The sequence below is a fragment of the Poecilia latipinna genome, unplaced genomic scaffold, assembly GCF_001443285.1.
Source record: "Poecilia latipinna isolate Pla-1442-1.1 unplaced genomic scaffold, P_latipinna-1.0 Scaffold285, whole genome shotgun sequence".
Taxonomy (NCBI): domain Eukaryota; kingdom Metazoa; phylum Chordata; class Actinopteri; order Cyprinodontiformes; family Poeciliidae; genus Poecilia; species Poecilia latipinna.
In genome coordinates, this window is record NW_015112901.1 from 320,008 (window position 1) to 339,079 (window position 19,072).

The 19,072-nt window shown below is 36.5% G+C and overlaps 2 protein-coding genes across 4 annotated transcripts in view; one reads left to right on the top strand and one right to left on the bottom strand.

Moving 5' to 3' along the window:
* Positions 1–6,237: 6,237 nt before the first annotated feature.
* The window catches only part of kop (askopos), a 75,967-nt gene continuing 63,132 nt past the window's right edge, over positions 6,238–19,072 (top strand). The window contains exons 1-6 of one of the 2 annotated variants that reach the window (XM_015034037.1): positions 6,239–6,363; positions 7,963–8,936; positions 9,024–9,157; positions 9,233–9,333; positions 10,825–10,921; positions 11,298–12,633. In XM_015034037.1, the coding sequence (XP_014889523.1) occupies positions 7,965–8,936; positions 9,024–9,157; positions 9,233–9,333; positions 10,825–10,921; positions 11,298–11,427 (1,434 nt within the window). In that variant the 5' untranslated portion in view covers positions 6,239–6,363; positions 7,963–7,964 and the 3' untranslated portion in view covers positions 11,428–12,633. Of the gene's footprint in view, positions 6,364–7,962; positions 8,937–9,023; positions 9,158–9,232; positions 9,334–10,824; positions 10,922–11,297; positions 12,634–19,072 lie in introns of those variants that run through there. The other variant, XM_015034038.1, reaches the window with a different exon arrangement.
* Positions 14,917–19,072, bottom strand: part of fndc5a (fibronectin type III domain containing 5a) — a 28,245-nt gene continuing 24,089 nt past the window's right edge. The window contains exons 4-6 of one of the 2 annotated variants that reach the window (XR_001425162.1): positions 18,342–18,431; positions 18,049–18,250; positions 14,917–16,608 (exon numbers count right to left, since the gene is read on the bottom strand). Coding sequence is in view for 1 of the 2 variants with exons in the window: in XM_015034039.1 (XP_014889525.1) it covers positions 16,549–16,608; positions 18,117–18,250; positions 18,342–18,431 (284 nt within the window). In the remaining variant the exon portion in view is untranslated. The remainder of the gene's footprint in view (positions 16,609–18,048; positions 18,251–18,341; positions 18,432–19,072) is intronic. The other variant, XM_015034039.1, reaches the window with a different exon arrangement.

Consider the following 19,072-nt stretch of genomic DNA (forward strand, 5'->3'; position numbering starts at 1 on the left):
TAAAATCCATTTGTTTCCTGATGTTTTTTTTTATAGATTCATGAAAATAAAATAAAAAATCAAGATCCCAGATGGTCATGCTTTAAAAAAAGTGAAAATCAAATTTTCTACCTTTGCTTTTAAGTTTGGTTATTAATTAAATAATAAAAAAATTGGCATTAAATTGGCAGAAAAAGTTACGTTTACTCCAAAAGCAGGAAGTGGACTACAATGCAGAGCAGTCTGTAGTTGGTTTTAATCAAACAGAATTGGACTAGAAGACAATATCCGGGCTAATTTTCTTGCTCCAACTCTTAACATTATCTATGGAGAGCCATTTCAGCCTATTTATTTATTTATTTATTTATTTATTTATTTATTTATTTATTTATTTATTTATTTATGGCTGAAATGGGTCTCCATATACATGCTCCATAGGGGCGGAGCTCTGGGAAATATTGCTTGTCCGTTCGGGTGCGCTCACCAGATATGGGGAAGGTTCTGTGGATTATAGTCGCTGTCTGTAAGTATGAACTATTTATTTATAAAATGCTTGTTGTAAATATGATCAGTTGTTAAATAGTTTTATGCAAGTTCAGATTTGGTGACTCAGATTACATGTCTCACTCGAGTTCCGATGACATGATTGTTTGGCTTTGTACAAGACACCGTTTGTAGTTTATTTTTGGTTTCGTGTTTTATGACTAAAAGTGTTCCTGTCATAATATAAAATAAATATATTCCTGTCATAATATAAAATAAATATATTCCTGTCATAATATAAATATGACAGGAATATAAATCGCCAACGTAGGTGTGTTGGCGACTCAACAAAAGCAGGTGGTTGCTGCTGCGTCTCGTGACATTCACTTCCGGCAAACCGTGCAGGCGACCTTTTGCTTTTGAAATTCTGCAGGTTTACAACCAGAAACCCTTTTAAATAAATCTACTGACAACGTTTGAAGTAGAAAAAACTTCGCTTTAGAGAATTTATTGCTTTTCGGTTGGGGACGTCATCAGCGTTACGTAAAGCAGGTCATTGGGGATTTCCACGAGGATCACGTTTCAACAACAGCCAAAAGATGAGTTTTTCAAGAAGCTCCTACGTTCACTACGTCGTTAGCTTCTTGAAAGAAAAGTGCCTGCTGCATTTCATTTATATTTTGAAGTTTGAAGTTGGATTCGGTAATAACATGAAACAAAACTTTAAACATTCTCCACTTCCAAGTGAAACTCGCAAATTAATTTGCAAAGAGACAAAGCTAACTGCAAAGAGCAGCAGTACACTGATATCGCTACAGTTTTTTTTTTTTGCACTTTATTCTAGAAACATTGCAGCATGTTTGCTAACAAGGGGTCAAGAATGTATGAAAGATTTGTGAGATATGATCATCAGTATTTCAATACACAGTTTTTATTCCAGCTAAGAGGTCAGCATTTTTTTGTTATGAGGTTGGGGTTGGTGAGAAATCTCATTGTCCATCTTTAAAGGAGCTTCTACTAATTTCTACCTCGTTGGACCCTTCAATTTTCAGTTTGTAAGTGAAAATGTATCTCACAATAACAAAACGTTGTATCCTTGAATATCTGATTGTTGTTTAAGGATTCTTAAGAGTCCAAATGCTGTTGCACTGCTGCCTGTTCTTTAACAGAACTGCTGCTCTGCTCTGACATTTTGAAGGTTAACAAACTGTAAAAGCGTTGGTATTTCTTTATTTGATTAACGGAACTGTAAATTATGATCACAGCATCAACCAGCCATAGCTACACTATTAACAGATTTTTATTTTCTATTTTTTTGTTTGTTTGTTCATTCCCAGATTTATTTGGCCAGGGCAACAGTGCTGACAACTTAATCTGCACTGTCAGCCGTAATGGTGACAAGACAACTTACACCATCTCTGCAGACCGTCGTGCGCCTATTGTAGATATGTCTAACTGGGATTTTTCTTGGATTAACGGAACTGTAAGTTATGACCTTTAAAATTTAAACATTTGAACTTCCTGTTCAAATTACCCGTTTTCCTCGGGCGTTATACTAAACAATCAATGAAAAAATGTCAGTTGATTAATTAACATGTTCAATATTATCATTTAATACATGTACACATATTTTTTCTTTATACTTTTTGATTTTAGAACTTCACAATTGCTGACAACTCTGGACAAATTCCTCCAGCGTTGAATAGCAACATCTCCTTTCTGACCACCTCAAAATGTCTGGAGATCATTGTTAGCACTGTTTCAAAGGTAATCAGCTGTAATCAAGTCAGAAGACAATGCAGCATGCTTTCGTGCAGGAACTTTAATTTGCATTCAGATAATTAAAAGTGTGTGCTGATAACATTTATCTTTGCTATGTGTTTCCCTCAGAATACTGGATTTAAAGATGAATACAGAACCATCTGCAAGGGTTAATATTCACTCTGTTAATTCACTCGGTTAATATATCACTGTTAATATTTTTCCCCATTTGTCAAAAATAGGATGATTTTTCTTCATTCAATAACTTTAATGAAGTGGATCCCTTGTTTTTACAGTGAACTGCTCTAGCATGGGCTTCGACCATGGAGAAGAAGGTACTAATCCATGTAAATTGATCAATGAATAGAAAATGAATATTTTTAATTTATCTGGACCTGCAAAACTTGCCAAGCCAAGAAAAAAAGATCAACAGTTTAGTTGTGATTTTGTTTTTAGATTTGTTTTGGCTGAAAATGTATCACACCACGTTACTTCATTTTTACTCAAGTTAAGATTTAATTAATCTGTCAGAGCTTTTTTTTTTATATATAAATCATGTATTTTTTATGCTGCAGAGTAAGAATATTATCAGAATACAGCATTTCTTCAAGCAGAGTATCAGGCTAAAATAAAATGTTTTCCTTTTTATGGTGATTAATCCTGTAATGCTGTCTGTTGACAGGTGGGCATTCAAAGATTTGGATTGCAGTTGGAGTCACAGCCGTAGTTCTACTTGTGCTGGCAGGTCTTGTTTTTCTGTGCTGCAAAATTTCAAGGTATGTCTTTTTTTTATGTTAACTCGTAAAACATCATTTATTTACCTCTTCTGAAGAATCTGAACAAAGCTCTATTTTCATTGTTAGGAAAAGCAACGGCAGCCAGTGTGGAGGGCGTTACCTAATTGTAAAGAAACCTGATCCAACACCTGCTGTCTAGAAGAGAAACGGAGATGGAGCCAAAGGCATTTAAATGAATTTCCATCCATGTACTCTATCAGTCTTATTTCCTGTAACAGCTTGATTGTGTTTGGGACTGTTGGGGGAGGTGATTACATAGTTTATTACTTTCAACATATTTGAGGCTCTGACCTTCTAGCAAAATTTCATTCTGTGTTTTTATGTGGTCTACATTTGAGAAATAACTTGTTCCACTTCTTTTTTGAGGCTGTGGAAGCCTCTTTGCTGCACCAGGGTGTGCACTCTGAGACCCATTAGAAAAAATTTCAACCTAGACCTCATTAATCCCTCTCTACCCCAACCGTCACACACACACACATGCTCATACACTACTAGGAGTAAGATATATCGCTGTGGAAGCTAGAATAATTCTGTCTATATACCTTGATCTGGTCATAATGTTATGCCTGATCAACATATATTATAAAGTCGATACCGATATATATCTATTATTATATTGATATAACTATAATAAAATGTCAGCATTAATGTGAAGTATATAGTATAAATTATTATAAATATGGTTGTATAACCTTACACTGCGAGGAGCATTTGTAGTTTTTAAATCTATGTAATTTTATTCTATTGTGATTACTTGCTTGGTTTGCTCTTTGTACCTTTATATAATCATGGAAAAATCATGCGGTAGCATTTGCAGTTTTAAATGCATGTAATTTTATTCTATTGTGATTACCTGCTTGGTTTGCTCTTTGTACCTCACATAATCATGCTTGTTTGTTTTTCTATCCTTGTGTAACTTCCTGGAAAAAGACAATACATATCAGCTTGAAACAAAAAAAGATGTCGTTTCGGATGTTTGGGCTGGGTTTAAATGTCGGATGATTATATTCAGCCAGTGAGGATGAAGGAGCTGGGTACTGAAACTGAAAGGAAATGGTTTTGTTTTCTTTAATATGTCACATCACCTCGTAACATGACACCCAGAGTGCAACTATTTGTGTGGTGGTTCTTGTTTGGTATATAGGAATGCATAACCAGAACCTAAATAAACCAGTTCAGAATCACAAATGATAATAGTGGATGCTGCCTCAGGTTTCTAGTATTGATTAATTCTACTGCAAAATGCCCCTGACACTGAGCACTATTAAAAAGCTATTTGTGGGGTGATGAGTTTCAACCAATCAGAAACCTGCAGTAGAAAATCATCTAGGATGATGAAAAGGCCTGCCACTGGTTCTTAAGCAGAGAATGGAAAATACCCAAACACAGGGGTTACTATAGGTCATTATGACCTGTGAAAACTTTGTTTACCACCTGTTTCCATAGCAACACATACAGTACTCACTGGAAGACAGGGGGGTGGGAGGAATTCTGGGAACTGAGCCCGATTACCGTAAGAGGTGCAGGAATCATGTGATTTCTTTTTGTTTTTTTACAGTCTGTTGTGTTTGCGTGTGTGGGTTTGAGAGTTGGTGTGCAGGGTGACTGCAGCCTGCACACCAACTACATCAGGGGCATGAAATTTATAGTAGTTTGGCCACTCAATGTTTCACTTGAATTGATCATGGAGGGAGGGTCTTGTTATAAACACATATTTTATTATGTAGGAAGAGGATGTAAAAACTTTTTATTGTAGGTATTTCACACAGGGTAAAAATAAATGCACACATATAAACACTCAGAGAGCAACTCTTTGTTTAGTTGTACTTGTTTGGCATAGCACATATTTTATTACTTAGGAAGAGGACGTAAAACTGTTTATTGTAGGTGTCTTCTACAGAACACAGGGTAAAAATTGCACACACATAAACACAACCACGGCAGAATGTGATAATGCTGACATAACTTCTGCATTAGTCAGAGATCAGATAGGAGGGCACTTACAGAAAATAGTAGTGCTTATCATAAGCTTTGATTCCATGTTGCTTTCACTCAGATTTGTTGTTTGCATTGAATCTTTTTCCTGATAGCTTTAACAAAGCATTCAGGAAAGCCTTATTGAAAGTTCATCTCTGACTTTTGACGTCTCACTTGGAGATCTCTGATTGTAAGATGGGCTGTAATCTAACTGCCATGCAAGAATTGAACCAAAACTAAATATAAAACATGTTATACATCTACTTTTTATAAAACAACACCTCAAAGGTATCATTCCAAAAGGAGAAAAAGTAATAAATAAATGCTATTTCTGAACATTTTGAGAAAACAACACTGTCATCTAGTGGGAATTGTGTGTAATTGCAACCTTTGGGTATGCAGCCAAATGGCTCCGTAGCTTTATGATGTGATTGAAAGAGGATTTTGTTTTTGCATGTGCTTGATCACAGTAGATATATGGGCCTCTAAGCAGAATTTGATACTGACAAATTTCTGCTCAAATTCTGAAAATGTGTGCATTATTAATCTGAGATCACGATAACAGAAAAAAAACATAAAGTTATGGAATAATATAATGCTTCACTTGAGTGAACAATCAAAATTGTGTGCCTTGTAAAAATATGCAGTTAAAATCACAGGTTTAACTATACCAAATGAGAAGACACACAAATCAGAGCAAATATCTTTTATGCTCTTAAATTACCAAAATTATTCCTATTTTATTCATGTTTATTTATTGAAGTCTTAAAAATCCCCAAAACTTTACAGTGTATCCAAAAGTTTTCACAGCACTTCACTTTTTCCACATTTAGTTATGTAGGTGATCAGAATCACCAACATAACAACACTTTGTTGGTGACCAACAAAGTATTGGGCAAAAGCTGTGAACACTTATGTAAATCTGACTGATTTTTGAAAAATACATTTGCAAAACACTGAAAAATTTTCCACAGTTACACCAGGAACAAATTATTATGAGAAGGTTGTAGATACATAAACGTTCAAACAAATCACACAGTTTAAAGGGCATACTATGCTACCAAATAGCCTACTGAGTAAAGACATTTTCTCTTATATTCTGTCTGTCTTAGTGGCATTAGCAAGAGTTTTTTTTAATGATTTAACTTTAAACAGCAAAAAATAATTAGAATGAGAAGCATAATGATTATAAATTTAGACTCCAGAAATAAAAAAAAATGCGTAACCTGTAACCTTTAACCTTGGCGTGATCATTCTCATGTAAACACCTGTGATCGTGTCAGTGTCAGATAGCTAACAGGAGCGGGCAGAGTTGAGTAGCAGGTTGCACTTTTGTCCGGTTTATTTTCCAAAAATAATTAAAAAGGTAAGTTTATTTCATACCAGGGGTGTTATAATTCAATATTTGTCTTTTCCAGTTCAGCTCAATCGTAAGTTTCCACCTGAATCCTTTGAATTTTTTAAGGTCAATAACGGAAGTTAGCTTCTGTAGCTGAAGCTATGCTAGAACTGATGCTATTTCAAAATAACCGCCAAGAAGGATTTTTTAGCACAGGGGATAAATAGCGTTTAGTTACAGTTTCCTTTATCTGCGTGAGATAAAATGAAATGGACTTTGTACATTTACAAATTTCGAAAATAAAGTTTTGTTTGCTTTTTCGCCTGAATTGTTTCACGATTTTAAGCTATCATTAGTGAAGAGACGGTCTTGTTTTATGGAGGGAACTTTTCTCCCTAAGGTGGGAGGCTCAAAAAACCTTGTCGCCTTCAATAAAACTGCGCTTGTCTTAATTTTAATATACCTCCAGTGAAAATATCTGTTTTTTGTAGAACTTATAGGAGTTCGTTGGGTTTTGTTTCAAATCCACTGAGATACTAAATTTAGCTACGACCTTAAGCGTCTAAATTTAAATATTTTTTATACTTTACTCATTTTCTTCTTTTATTTAACCATTTCTTTTAGGGAAATCTTGAAAATTCTGTCTAGTAGAAGTTTGTGTGGTGATTAGCAAAAAAAGGCATCTTACAGTTGTCGCTGTAGTTTTGTCTAGTTTGATTTCTACATTTTCTGTTTCCAAAATGCAAAACGTTCTTGTAATATTTCAGTCTTTTTTTTAATAGATCCCCAAACGTTATAGATCCTTTTAAAAGTTTTGTTAACCTTACAATTTGCAATATTTTCTTTTAAATGGCTACTTGAATATGAATATGGATATATAAATTACATTAGGTTATGTGTTAAGAATTATGGGAAATTTAAGAAGTGACAATACAAACACTACAAAAGGTATAAGAGGTATCTGAGAGATCAGCTAATGGCTCTTTAGGTATCATCATGCTGCTACAGTACTATTTCCTGTGTATTTTTCATGAATACAGTTTAAGAAATGAGACCAGTTAATTCTGTGACCATGAACAAAGTCTCCAAATGTCAAATTTAAATATTCTTTGTTCTGTTTTATTCGAAATAAGAAGTATTTTCTTATGTTGGGGAACCTTTTTAACCAAAAGGTCATTCTGAAGTGGGAAAAACAAAATACTTTAATAACAAAGCATTTATCAGTAAAGCAATTTGGATAAAACTATAGTAAATAAAGTTCCTTTGCAAATCTGTGTGCTTGTACTTATTTCTGTGTAGTTTTTCCTGATATTTTCATGTTACTGGAAAGAGTTTCCTTAATCTTATTTATCTAGGAAGTTCAAATCTTTGGACCAGAGAAGGGATGATGAGTAAATGGAGAAAGTGGTTGTGTTGACTCACTGCAGGACCAATGGCATAAGTCAGAATAATTGAGCTGTATTATTGGCCCTGGGAGAGAGGGTACATTGTGTTCTTCTGTGCTAATATAGCCTGGCATGAATTTGATTTGACACTCTGTGCATCCTTAATACAGTTTTATTTTTTATTTTTTTGTAAGATATTGAAGAAAACTGTCTATTTAATGTGTTTTTCTTTTCTTAACAGACATGGACAATGAATCGAGTGCAAACACAATAGTCAGTTGCCAAAATCCACCAAGTACAAACCACCTGAAGCCTCTTTCTGTCTATTCCCGGAGGGTCATGTGTGACCAACAGAAAGGTCCTCGTTCCCCAGTAGAGCCTCCTGATCCTTTTGTCAACTTCAAAATTAAAATAGTTAATGACTCTGGGAGAAAAAGGAAACTGGGGCATAGTGGCACGATCAATGACTACAACAGTCCATTGAAAAAGCAGTGTAGTTCCAATGCTCTGTCCCCAGACCTTGGCTGCTTTATGGATTACTCCAGCTCTCTTACTAGGAACAATTCACTATCCCCCTTTGCAGCCCCGTACCCTGTGCTTAAAGAAGAGACTGCAGATAGGAGCGTAACTAAAGAAACTGTGAGCTCTCGGCTGGATTTGGAGCATGTTCAGTGTGGGTGCTCCAAAGAGGAGGTAGAGAAGACTGAGAGGATCGTCAAAAACATGTCATCTGTGTTCGACAATGACATTAATGAGATCTTATGCCTCAATCCACCAAAACTGGAGCTGGTCAAACCAAACATTAAGGAGGAAAAACCTGATGCTGGACCCGTGGAGGATGACAGAGGATACCTTTCCTCTGTCTTGCATTCAGAAGAATGCAAGACAGAAGATCCACCAGAGCAGCTGGGGCACGAGCAAGCTTCAACGGGTGCTCCGCACTTTTCTTTTTTAATCAAGGACAGTAGCGAGACTCTGACTGGACCACTGCTGGGGCCCGTTAAGTGTGATGGAAGCTTTTTAGAGGGAGAAGATGAGGTTTTTAATATTGGACAGCCAATATTTGAGTCCTCTATATGTCAGCCATCTGCTGAAGCAGAGCAGAAGAGTGGGCTGTCAGAAGCTCTTAGGACCGTAAACGTATCCCAGACCTACAACTCTGGAGACTACACTGTGGACACTTTATATGAAACCACGTTGCCCTTACAGGTGCAGGTAAGTTGCCTCAGTTGTTCTAGTATATAAAGATCAGCTCCTTTCATTCTGTTGTGTTCACTCTAATGATCTTTGCCCTTCATTAAGGTGAAATCAAAAGTGGTGGTTCCAGGTCAGAGTGAGGGGATCAGCAAACCAGCCACCTCTACCCAATCAGAACAGAAGACGAGCTCTGCAGACAAAAAGAGGGACAAAGCTGTCAAGCGTGGAAGGGGTCACAGGTAGTTCAGTATCTAAACTGTCCTCCAGATGGAGCTGTGACTTCTTTCATGTGCATGAATCTTTGTTTTCTTTAGACCCAAAATCCTTGACAACAGTATGGAATGGGAACATCATAAAAGGCAGTACATATTTTCTGTCAAAAGCCACATGACTGAAAATCCAGGTAGAGCTCAAGGTAAGAAACTATCCCCAGAAATTCCTTTTCTGGGAAGGAATTTCTTCCGATGATGTCTGCATCGGTGAAAAAGACATCTGCTTTCTGCTTTTTCTAGAGCTCTTCCTGCTTTAACAACGTTCAACTCAGGATAAATGTTTATCCAGAGTAAAATATTTAATGTTTACTGGAACAGAGAACATCAGTTGTTGGGATGATTTGAATGTTTCTGTCAATGTGCTGCTGTTGTGGCCATTTATGTAGAGTTTGCAAATTGTAATTTCTACTAATTTAGTTTTTTATTTTGGGAAGTTAGAATTTATTTAAGTTAGTTTAGATCCAAAATCTGTCGTTAATTTGTATATTTGAATTGATTAAATTATGTTGGTAATTGGATAGACCCTCCCATTAATTTGAGTAATTAAAAACACACCGGCTGCTTGGTGGAGGCATTGTCTGGCAAATGTTTGGTGTGTGGACGGGAGGTTTTTTGTAAATGATTTTTTTGACCACTTGTCACTTTTTTGTACTTGAAACGTCACATTAAGTTTATTTTTGTTTTTGGCTAAGTTGTAGGACATTTTTGGTAATTATTTTGTCGCTATTTTTTTTTTACAAGAAATAAAGAATATATTCTTTTTTAAAAATAAATCAAGTCGGAAGTGCGTTCAAATCAAACCACCTGTTAACACCCACGGCCTTTGTTGGAATTTTGGTTTTTGGAAATGGAAGGCCGCGACATCCGTGTTGGTCTTAAATTTAATTCCTAATGCTATTAAAAGGTCTCAGACTGAACTTACTGTAACCTGAAAGAGACACGATATTCATACATGTTCTGGTGTTTCCACCGCAGGGCCATTTTCACACTTACCAGTTTTATGGAGCTATTCATTTATCTGTTACCACTGGAGGAAAAAAATTAGATTAACAGGGACAATATGGAGCTAACATGGTATTTATTGCAATAATAATATAAATTATGATTAAAAAGTACTGAAAAATTTCTTTCATGGAACCAGCAGTAGGAAAGAAATTCATAGAAACATTAACTGCAACAATAATTAGTCATAAGTAATTGATTCTTGGAGTCAAGTTGGTTGGTCAGGCACTTGTTTTTTTTTTTTAATTTAACACTGTTTTATGCTTTCGCCATTTGTGTAAAATTAAAGCCATGGAAATGGTTCTGAAAACTCCTCCCAGCTGATAGATTAGTATAACTTTTTTCCTAATCCGTTTATGGGTTAGTGGAAATGAACTGAGCTTCTCAAAAAGTTTGGCTATTCAGTTATTTCATATTTTAATAAGTAGAACAGAGGCAATTCTTTTTCACAGGTACTTTGATCATGTTGTTCAGTTAACGAATAAAATTCATAATTTAGGCACCATTTTGTATTTTCTCAGGTTGTCTATGAAATAGAAATTGGTTGACAATCTGAAACATTTTAGTCTGTCAAACAACACGCATAACAGCACTATAATTCATAACCTGCAAAGTGCCTTTTTGTTCCGAAGGACCCATGACTGAACTTCTGGACTTGATGACGCATGTCGCCGGTCAGACGGGCTCTAATGGCTCTCAGTGGCAGCATCCCTCGGACCTCACATGCAGGTATTCACATCTTTGAACTGATCTGTGGTTTGAGGTTATGCCCCATTATAAAGAAAACTCAGAAGATGGTTTCTGCTGATGATCTCAGCTGGGATTCTTGTAAGCTACAGAAGAACCAGTGAAGGAATGGGGCATTTAGATTAAGTTTAATTCATTTTCTATTGAAGTCCTGGATGTTTGGTTCAACCATAAAGGAGGAACAGAACAGTAGCCCAAACAAGAACCCATATAGACAGACTTGTAGTTTCTATGTTGTCCATCACTTTTAAAAACCTGTTGAGTTTCCTATAAAAACTTTTGCCCCAGATACGATATTCCAGTGACTTTACGTACATTTCCTCAGGAATAGACATATTTAAGATGTCGTTGTTTTCAGAAATTTCCAAAAACGCTTTGGGAACGAGACGCCAACCATGACCCTGAGTGAATGGCAGGCACAGAATAATACTCACCACCGGCGCTTCTCCAAAGTCCCCAAAATTTTCGAAAGAAGCCCCTATCCTTGAATGTGCACTTAGAGTAAGCCACGTTGTATTTGCTCTACTCTTTATAAATCTTTATTGTATTTTATTAGACTAAATATCGGTGTTGGTGCTGTTTCTTTTTTCTTGGTTTTGTTGCATGTAATCTTGTGTGTTGGCTTTAAATGTTGCCTTTGTTTTTCTTAAATATTTTGCATGCACTTTCTTATATTAACAAATGTTTTAAGAGATTTTGATGTTATTCATGGTAAAGATTTATCTCTTGTGTGTTTACAGAAAATAGGTGGACATATATATGTGTTATTACTTTTTTTTTTTTTTACTAGAAATGAAACAACCATAGTTTTAATACTCTTTTCATCTGTTGCTACTGATTTAAAGGATCAGTCAGAGGTTTAGTTTGGCAGGGAGACCAGTAATGATGTTTGGCCTGTTCAGTTCATGTAGCGACTCTGGCTTTGTGTGATTGTCAGCTTCATTCTGAGTTCTCCTCCTACAGCAGTATCTGAGCGCTCTGCAGGTGGATGCTGACAGATTTGACTTGTGAATCTTATCAGTATGGGTGTCCTGCACTGAATAATCCATGCTGTTTAAGTCAATTTACAGTACAGCAGTGTATTTCCTTCCCAGTTTATGAGCAGGATCACTGCAGCAAAAGAGTTATTGTTGATCTGGCATGCCATACAGTTGTACAGCTGTGTTTAGGCTATCCAAAAACAGGGGGAAAATATACTTAATACTAAGAATTGTGTTACTTTGAAGCTCAGTCTGGTTCTAATGTTGAGAAATTGATTTCACAAGTTTACTTACCTTTTCTATTACAAGTTGCTGACTTTTCTGTGACTTGATGAGCCAGAAATCAGGTTGCTGGGTGTACTGATTTTGGATGATTTTCTTAAATTACACTCCTATTTCAGAGGAAATCTTTAGTTTTAATGAAAGTTTTGTAAACCTGTTTACCTTTAAAAAAGAAAAATAAAGTGAGTCACAGTCTTGACTTTCTTACGCAGAAAGCTTGTGTGCACCAAATTAAGAGCTCATTAAAACCTTTATTTGATTGGAAAATATTAGAATTTTATTTCATTTAAGCATTTACAAGTAAGCGTACACCGTTGTCTTCATAACTGAAGTGTAAAGATTGTGCATAATAGTTCAACCATGCTAGCCCTCATGACCGCTGTACAATGATCATAAATATGAAAGCACTAATAAAGCAGTTCATTTTTTTTTTCTAAAACATGCTTTTGATTCTCATTCCTGTGTTTAAAACAAAACAAACAAACACAACCCATGGGACAAAATCCACTGTCATTTTTAACGAGGTTTTTCCATCACATTCTTCTACTGTTACCAAACACATTTTAAATACAGTTCAGTACGCTTATCGAATGCCACACTGAAACTAAACCTTCTGTGGTTTGACCCCCAAAGGGCCCGGTTGGAATGTTGTTTTTCCTTACAGTCGTTACCATTTGTGGAGTGGTTAAGGAACAGAAATGTGTGCGCTATAAACCCTTGACATATTCAAAATCTGCTTAAAAATGAAGGATCTTTTGAGTTATTTATGGGGGGGGTCCACATTTACATCAAATGAAAACAAATCAGTAAAGCGGTAAAATAGTTTACTTCGATTCAACTAGAAATGTTTTTTTTTGTTTTGCCTTAAATTGCCAGGTTAGTGAGATCAGTGGGTCAAAGCTGACATCCAAATTTAGTAGTGTCAGTTCACAAGCATTATGTCTAATATAGTATGTTTCAAACAGGCATGCTAACAACGGTGAAAAGTTATCATTGGGGAAAGAAAAGCCCCAAACGGGGCTCATAAAGTCAATGACATTTATTTTTATCAACTCATCGACCCTCTGAGTCAGGATGTTTCTTTGTATGTTTCCACAATCCATTTCAGAAAGTTTCCTCCACAGTCTGGAAACTTTATAACTATCGTGTCTGTCATTTAAAGATTTTATATATAGTATTGTCTGTGTATTCATGCATTTCTCCATGATCTGTCTTCTCACTTTTTGCTGTTTTTTTGTTGTTGCTCGTTTTAAAGTAAAATCTTCCTTGCTGTAGAAATACTTGCCATAAACTCATCATGAACCTTTGTATTCATGCCTTAAATTTGGGATTCAAGTACTGAAAATTCTAGAAATGCAAGTCTGGATTTTCCAGAGTGTAGAAAAGTCTATTATCAGACTGTTCCCCATCTCCTTTAAAAGTTGCTTTCACCCACCAGTCCGTCTGTTTTCCCATTTTTATCAATTCCCTGTTGTTTCTGGATGCTGCTTAAACTCGTAAGGAACATTTGTGGTTCGACTTTACAAACTGACTTTATGTAAATTTCATTTTGGAAAAGGTTGGAATTTTATTTGAGGAATATTCCAGGTTCAACAAGGAAATTGAAAAATATTTGTAAAGAGAGACTTAAAACTGGCATTAGAAGTCCAGTAGAACTGTTTGTCCATCAACCCATTTTCCCCACTATCAATTCATTTATCCTCGTTTCCATCTTTTGTCATTTCTTCTTCAGTATAGCTTGTCCACTGGCGTAAACGTGAATAATTTTAAAGTCTTGAGTCTGGGGAAAAATGCATCTCGACATGAAGAACGAGGAAAATAGTTTTGAATTAGTCATGATGATTCATCAGGACTGACAGGGGAAGTTAAATTGATTTTATTTTTCTATATTTAAGAAAGTTTCTCTTAAAAGATAGGATGGTGTAACACAAAGATTCATCTTCAAAAACCTTCCACCTTGTAACTTTACATAAATCTGGACAATTTCAAAAAAGCATTTCTTACAGCATCCATCAAATTCAGTCAATACAATTTGAGTATTTACACAAAAGGTTAAGATATACACTGAAGTTGACAACAATTAAAGGAAATGTGCCCCTTTAAAAAAGTTTAGACTTTCTGTAAGTAGTCGTGGTGTATTGGTCATAATAATAAATAATGCTGGTAAATAAGTCAAAGTAAATATCCGAGTATCTGTTGCTGTGTAAATAAGCTTTGAGTCGTGTTTAGTTTGCTGTGAAGTGCTGATGTGGCTGCAGAACAACGAGAAGTTTGGCAAACGTTAAATGAGTTTAATTAGGTGGAAAGTCCCAACGAGCCTGACTTTAAAGTCACACTCTGACATCGGCCTCTGCTCACTGGAGGAGAAACGGTCTTGAACTTTTTCTCCAATTTTTTTTTCTTTTTTCTAAGAGCTGTGCCAAAGATGTGAGAGTGAAAACCGGATAATGACGATAAAAGCCTGCCATTAAATTAGTCATCGTTCTGTCCACTCCACTCGACTGTAACCTTCACCGATCACCATTTACCTCCTCCTTTTTCTTTGTACTGAAGTCTGAAGGGGCGTCGGTGTTTGTCATGTTTTGGACTGTTTGCAGCCCATTTTCTGATTTCCACAAGCCAGAGCTTTTTCTTTTTCAGTGCTCGCTCCTACCAACTCCTCCTTTTGAACATAAAAGGCATAATGACAAAATAAAAATTCATAAGAGTAGGTGATGTTTTTTTTTTCTTTTTTGAAAAATCCTTTTCATAAAACTGAACAATTTTGACAAAATGTGATCTCCTAGCTTCCCTACAAATCGAGACATTTTCTACATCAACCTTATTCCACAAAGCCTCTATAGACCGACTGTACTAAATAAGACATTTAAAATGTATTTACAAATCAGATACTTGCCAATTCCTCCAACCTGCATGTTATGTTTTCCCTTCACTTTGCACAAACATTTAAATACTGGGTGAAAGGTAAATGTAATGTCACAAAAGTGAGATACAACATCTTGTAAGTAATGGGATACAATTGTTAAGGCAGTACTACTGAGTGTAAATCAGCCCTCAAATACATCATGTATGCGCTTACCACAATAGCTATTTTCATTACCATGGACTTTAAACACATGTTCGTAATAATAATTCAAAAAGTCTTGAAAGAAGCCCTTCTGTCTCAACATCTGTTCAGGATGCCGTAAAGAAGTCTCAGGGTTCCCCAGTTGGGCCCGATTTAAAAAATATTTTTTTCCATGCTTGCCAAGAGAAATATTTTTATTTTTTTTTCAACACAGCTGAAAAGGCTTTTTTGAGGATCACTTAAAAATGATACCCAAGGTTTATTCCAGCATACTTGAACGTCCAGTTTGTTCATCCGTGACATGCTGACAGTTTTCCTTTTTCCAGAGGATCCAGAGTTCAAGTCCGGACTTCCTTCGTTTCCTCTGAGGGGCTGTTATTGCTGATTGAAGGGATCTCTTCTCCTCAGACGTCCGCAGAGTCCAGCCCCGTTCATAGTTAATTAGATGAATGAACTCCATTAGGGGAGTTCTGCTGCTCACAAAAATGACGTGAAATCCATCACGCTCAAAAAGAAAGACACCAGGAGGTACTAAAGGGCTCGTTCAGGGAGAGGAATGTTACATTTTAGAAGTCTATAATAAAAAAAGACGAGAGAAATTACAGGCCAGACTTGAAGAACTATGTCATATATACGAGTTAATGACTGTGAGTGATTTTAGCCGACTGATCCCTCTAAAGCTGCTCTGGTGACATTGCAGCCTGTAGTGGAAATGGCTCTTTTTGTTACCCGGGTGGAGTCTGGATTCCCTGAGGGGGGGAATACAAATGTACCAGAACAGCAAAGAGTCTCTGCACTTGGAGATTTACTGAAAAATAAAGCCCAAACAGATACCAAAACATCAAACGCAGGGGTAAGCCCATGAGGAAATAAGCGTTAAAAGAAGCTTAAAGTACCACCCAGAAAAAGTTAAGTACAAATTCTTCCGGTAACGGTTTCTGGCTCTGTTTGATCAGCCTTGGTCCCTGGGGTCGGTTCGTCTGCAGTCTCTCCACAGCACTAAAAACCGTGACCCCAATGTACTGTCACCGAGCACAGACCCGCTGCTGAACTCTTCCTGCAGTCTTTCTGCTCTCCTGGAAAACGAGGCCGAGCTCGGCCTCATTCCGCCACGTCCCCTGGAGTCCCAGCTCCACACCAGAACCGGTGTTGAAGAAGAGAAAGCGGCGCCTGCACGCCTAGAGTCCCTCTGTCCCAGCGTCATCCTGACAGCTGACGGACCTAGAAGGGGCTCGTTGTTTGCATGAAGTCTTCTGAGTAAAGAAAAGACTTAACGGCAGTCACACCTCAATGATGTTGACAGATGGCAACCTGTTGTTGTTGTTGTTGTTCTTGGGGAACTGTTGGAGGGGGGGGAAAAAAGAAACGTGAAGACTGTTAAAAAAAAAAAAGGCAAACTTTAATGAGCATGAGAATGCCTTGGAGAATTTGCTTGGATCAGGAGAATTTGCTTGGATCAGTAGTTTTGGTAACACTTTATTTGAAGGGGGTTGAATAAGACTGACATGACACTGTCATAAACATGACATAACACCTGTCATGAACATGAATAAGCCTTCATGAATATTTGACTGTTGTCATAAACGGTCATTGGTAAATTATGACACTTTTAATACGAAGCTGACATTATTCAAAATGTCTTTGACAACTTGACATTAACTAGGAAATCATTACTGTTTAAACTTTACCTTTAATAACATAAAATTACCTAATTTTTAAAGTGCAATCATTAATTCTTTTATAACATTTATATCAGTAATGATTTCTTGGTAAATGTCAAGTTGTCATAACAAAGACATTTTGAATAATGTCAACTTTGTATTAAAAGTGTCATAATTTACCGAATGACGCTTTATGACAACAGTCATAAATATTCATGAAGGCTTATTCATGTTCATGACATGTTATGTCATGTTTATGACAGTGTCATGACAGTCTTAAAAGAGGGTTAATGTCGCATCTAAAATCTGCATGTTTTGCTTTCAAGAAGCCAGACTTTCTCACAACTGTTTTAAGTGACCAAAATACTTGAGATCTGAGATTTTTATTTTTATGCCATTCTTTGTTTAGACGCAAAAGGTAAAAGTGTTTCTTGTATGAATGATTCTATTTTGTTTAATTAATAAATTGTGTAGATTAAAAAAATAATTTAACTTGAAGTACTGTTTAATGTCTCGGTCTCTTGAGAATGCAATTTTGTGGAATTGGGATATATTTTTGAAGCCGTTATGTGAGAACAGTTCTAGTTAGTTTTATCTTCCAAGATAGATCATTTACCTTGGTCTTTCTGAAGTCTGACCAATATAATAATAATAATGTAGAATCCATCCTTACTATTGGTTGTGTAGCACAACATGGCCTTTTTCTGATTGGTTGATCAGACCACTGAGGTTTTGGACTGTCCTCACCTTAAAGATTTTGATCATGAAAGCTATTTCTGACTCGAATGTGTCTAAGCACAGTTGATCAATGTCAAAGTTTTAAGTCATATTCATCAGCAGTTCCCCAAACAAGCCGAGGATATTTCAGTTTTTTCTTTGGGTGCTTCTGCACGACAAATATTACAAGAAAGTCTGACTCTTTGGAAATGATGCATGACTCAACACTTTGTTACGGTATTAGAAATCACGACTCGGGTCCCGTTGAAGCAGAATGCTGCAGTCATGCACATGACGTCACCGTGTTTGAGCAGCGATGCGCTGATGCTCAGATGATGCCGAATGGAAAAACTAATGATGTGTCGGTGGAAAGTAAGTCGAGAAGTGGCCGGGACCATTCACCTGGCCAGCGTCGCTGAGAGGGGGAGGCGCCCAGGGGGGAGGAGGAGGAGCAGAGGGGTGGGTTATACCTTACTGCGCAGCAGGCCCCCCCTCGGGTGTTCAGGAGTGCTGCACTCCGAGGAGTTTTTGGCTTTGTCCTTGTTGTTGTTGGGCTCGTTGTCTTTGATTATGTCATATTGACGACAGAAGAGGGCAATCACACCTGAAGGGAGAAAACAAGTAGAGCGTCTGTTGTTCCATTTTTTTTATTTTTTTTTTAGGAAGCAGTGATGGTTGATTTGGCCTTTTCTCACCTGCCCACATGATGAGTACGACCACAATGATGATGAGCTCTCCAGCCCTCAGCTGGGTCGCCTGACCCACCTCCTCCATGGTCACTTCGTCTGGAAAGGTCAAGAGGGAGAAGGCCATTGGCTATAAAAACTAAAATTGATTTCCTACAGTAACAAACGGGGATTTCTCATTAATCATTTTAATAACTTTGAAGATTTGCTTTAGGTACTCTATTCATTAAGAGAGCCAAGGTCATCTTATTTGGGCTTAGAACAAAAGTAACTCTAAGCCTTCTTTTATTATTGACATATTCATTAATATTTCCCTCACTATAATGAATTTACTATACATCTTGACCCACCACCATTGTTATGTCTGCATATTATGTACTTTAATAAGTCAAGACTTATTAAATTGAGTAATGAGAGGGAGAGTTCAGAGTAATCATGGGTGTTGGTGAATTTGTTTAATAATATAGATAATTGCGATATTGCAGATGTTGGTCGCAATAAATTTCACTCAATTTATATAATTTAGAACGATGTGAGAAAAAATGTTAAGATTCTTGAAGTAAAAAAGAAAAGTGAAATAATGCGAGGGTAAAAGCAGACAGGCTTTGTCAGTGTAATCAAGAGAGTGTGAATTCCTTGCTTTATGTTGACCACTGTTCTTTGTTGGGAAAAACTGGACATCAGGAAACGTTTAGAAATTTTCTACAAATATTGCAAAACAAAGATGATTTAAAAAAAAA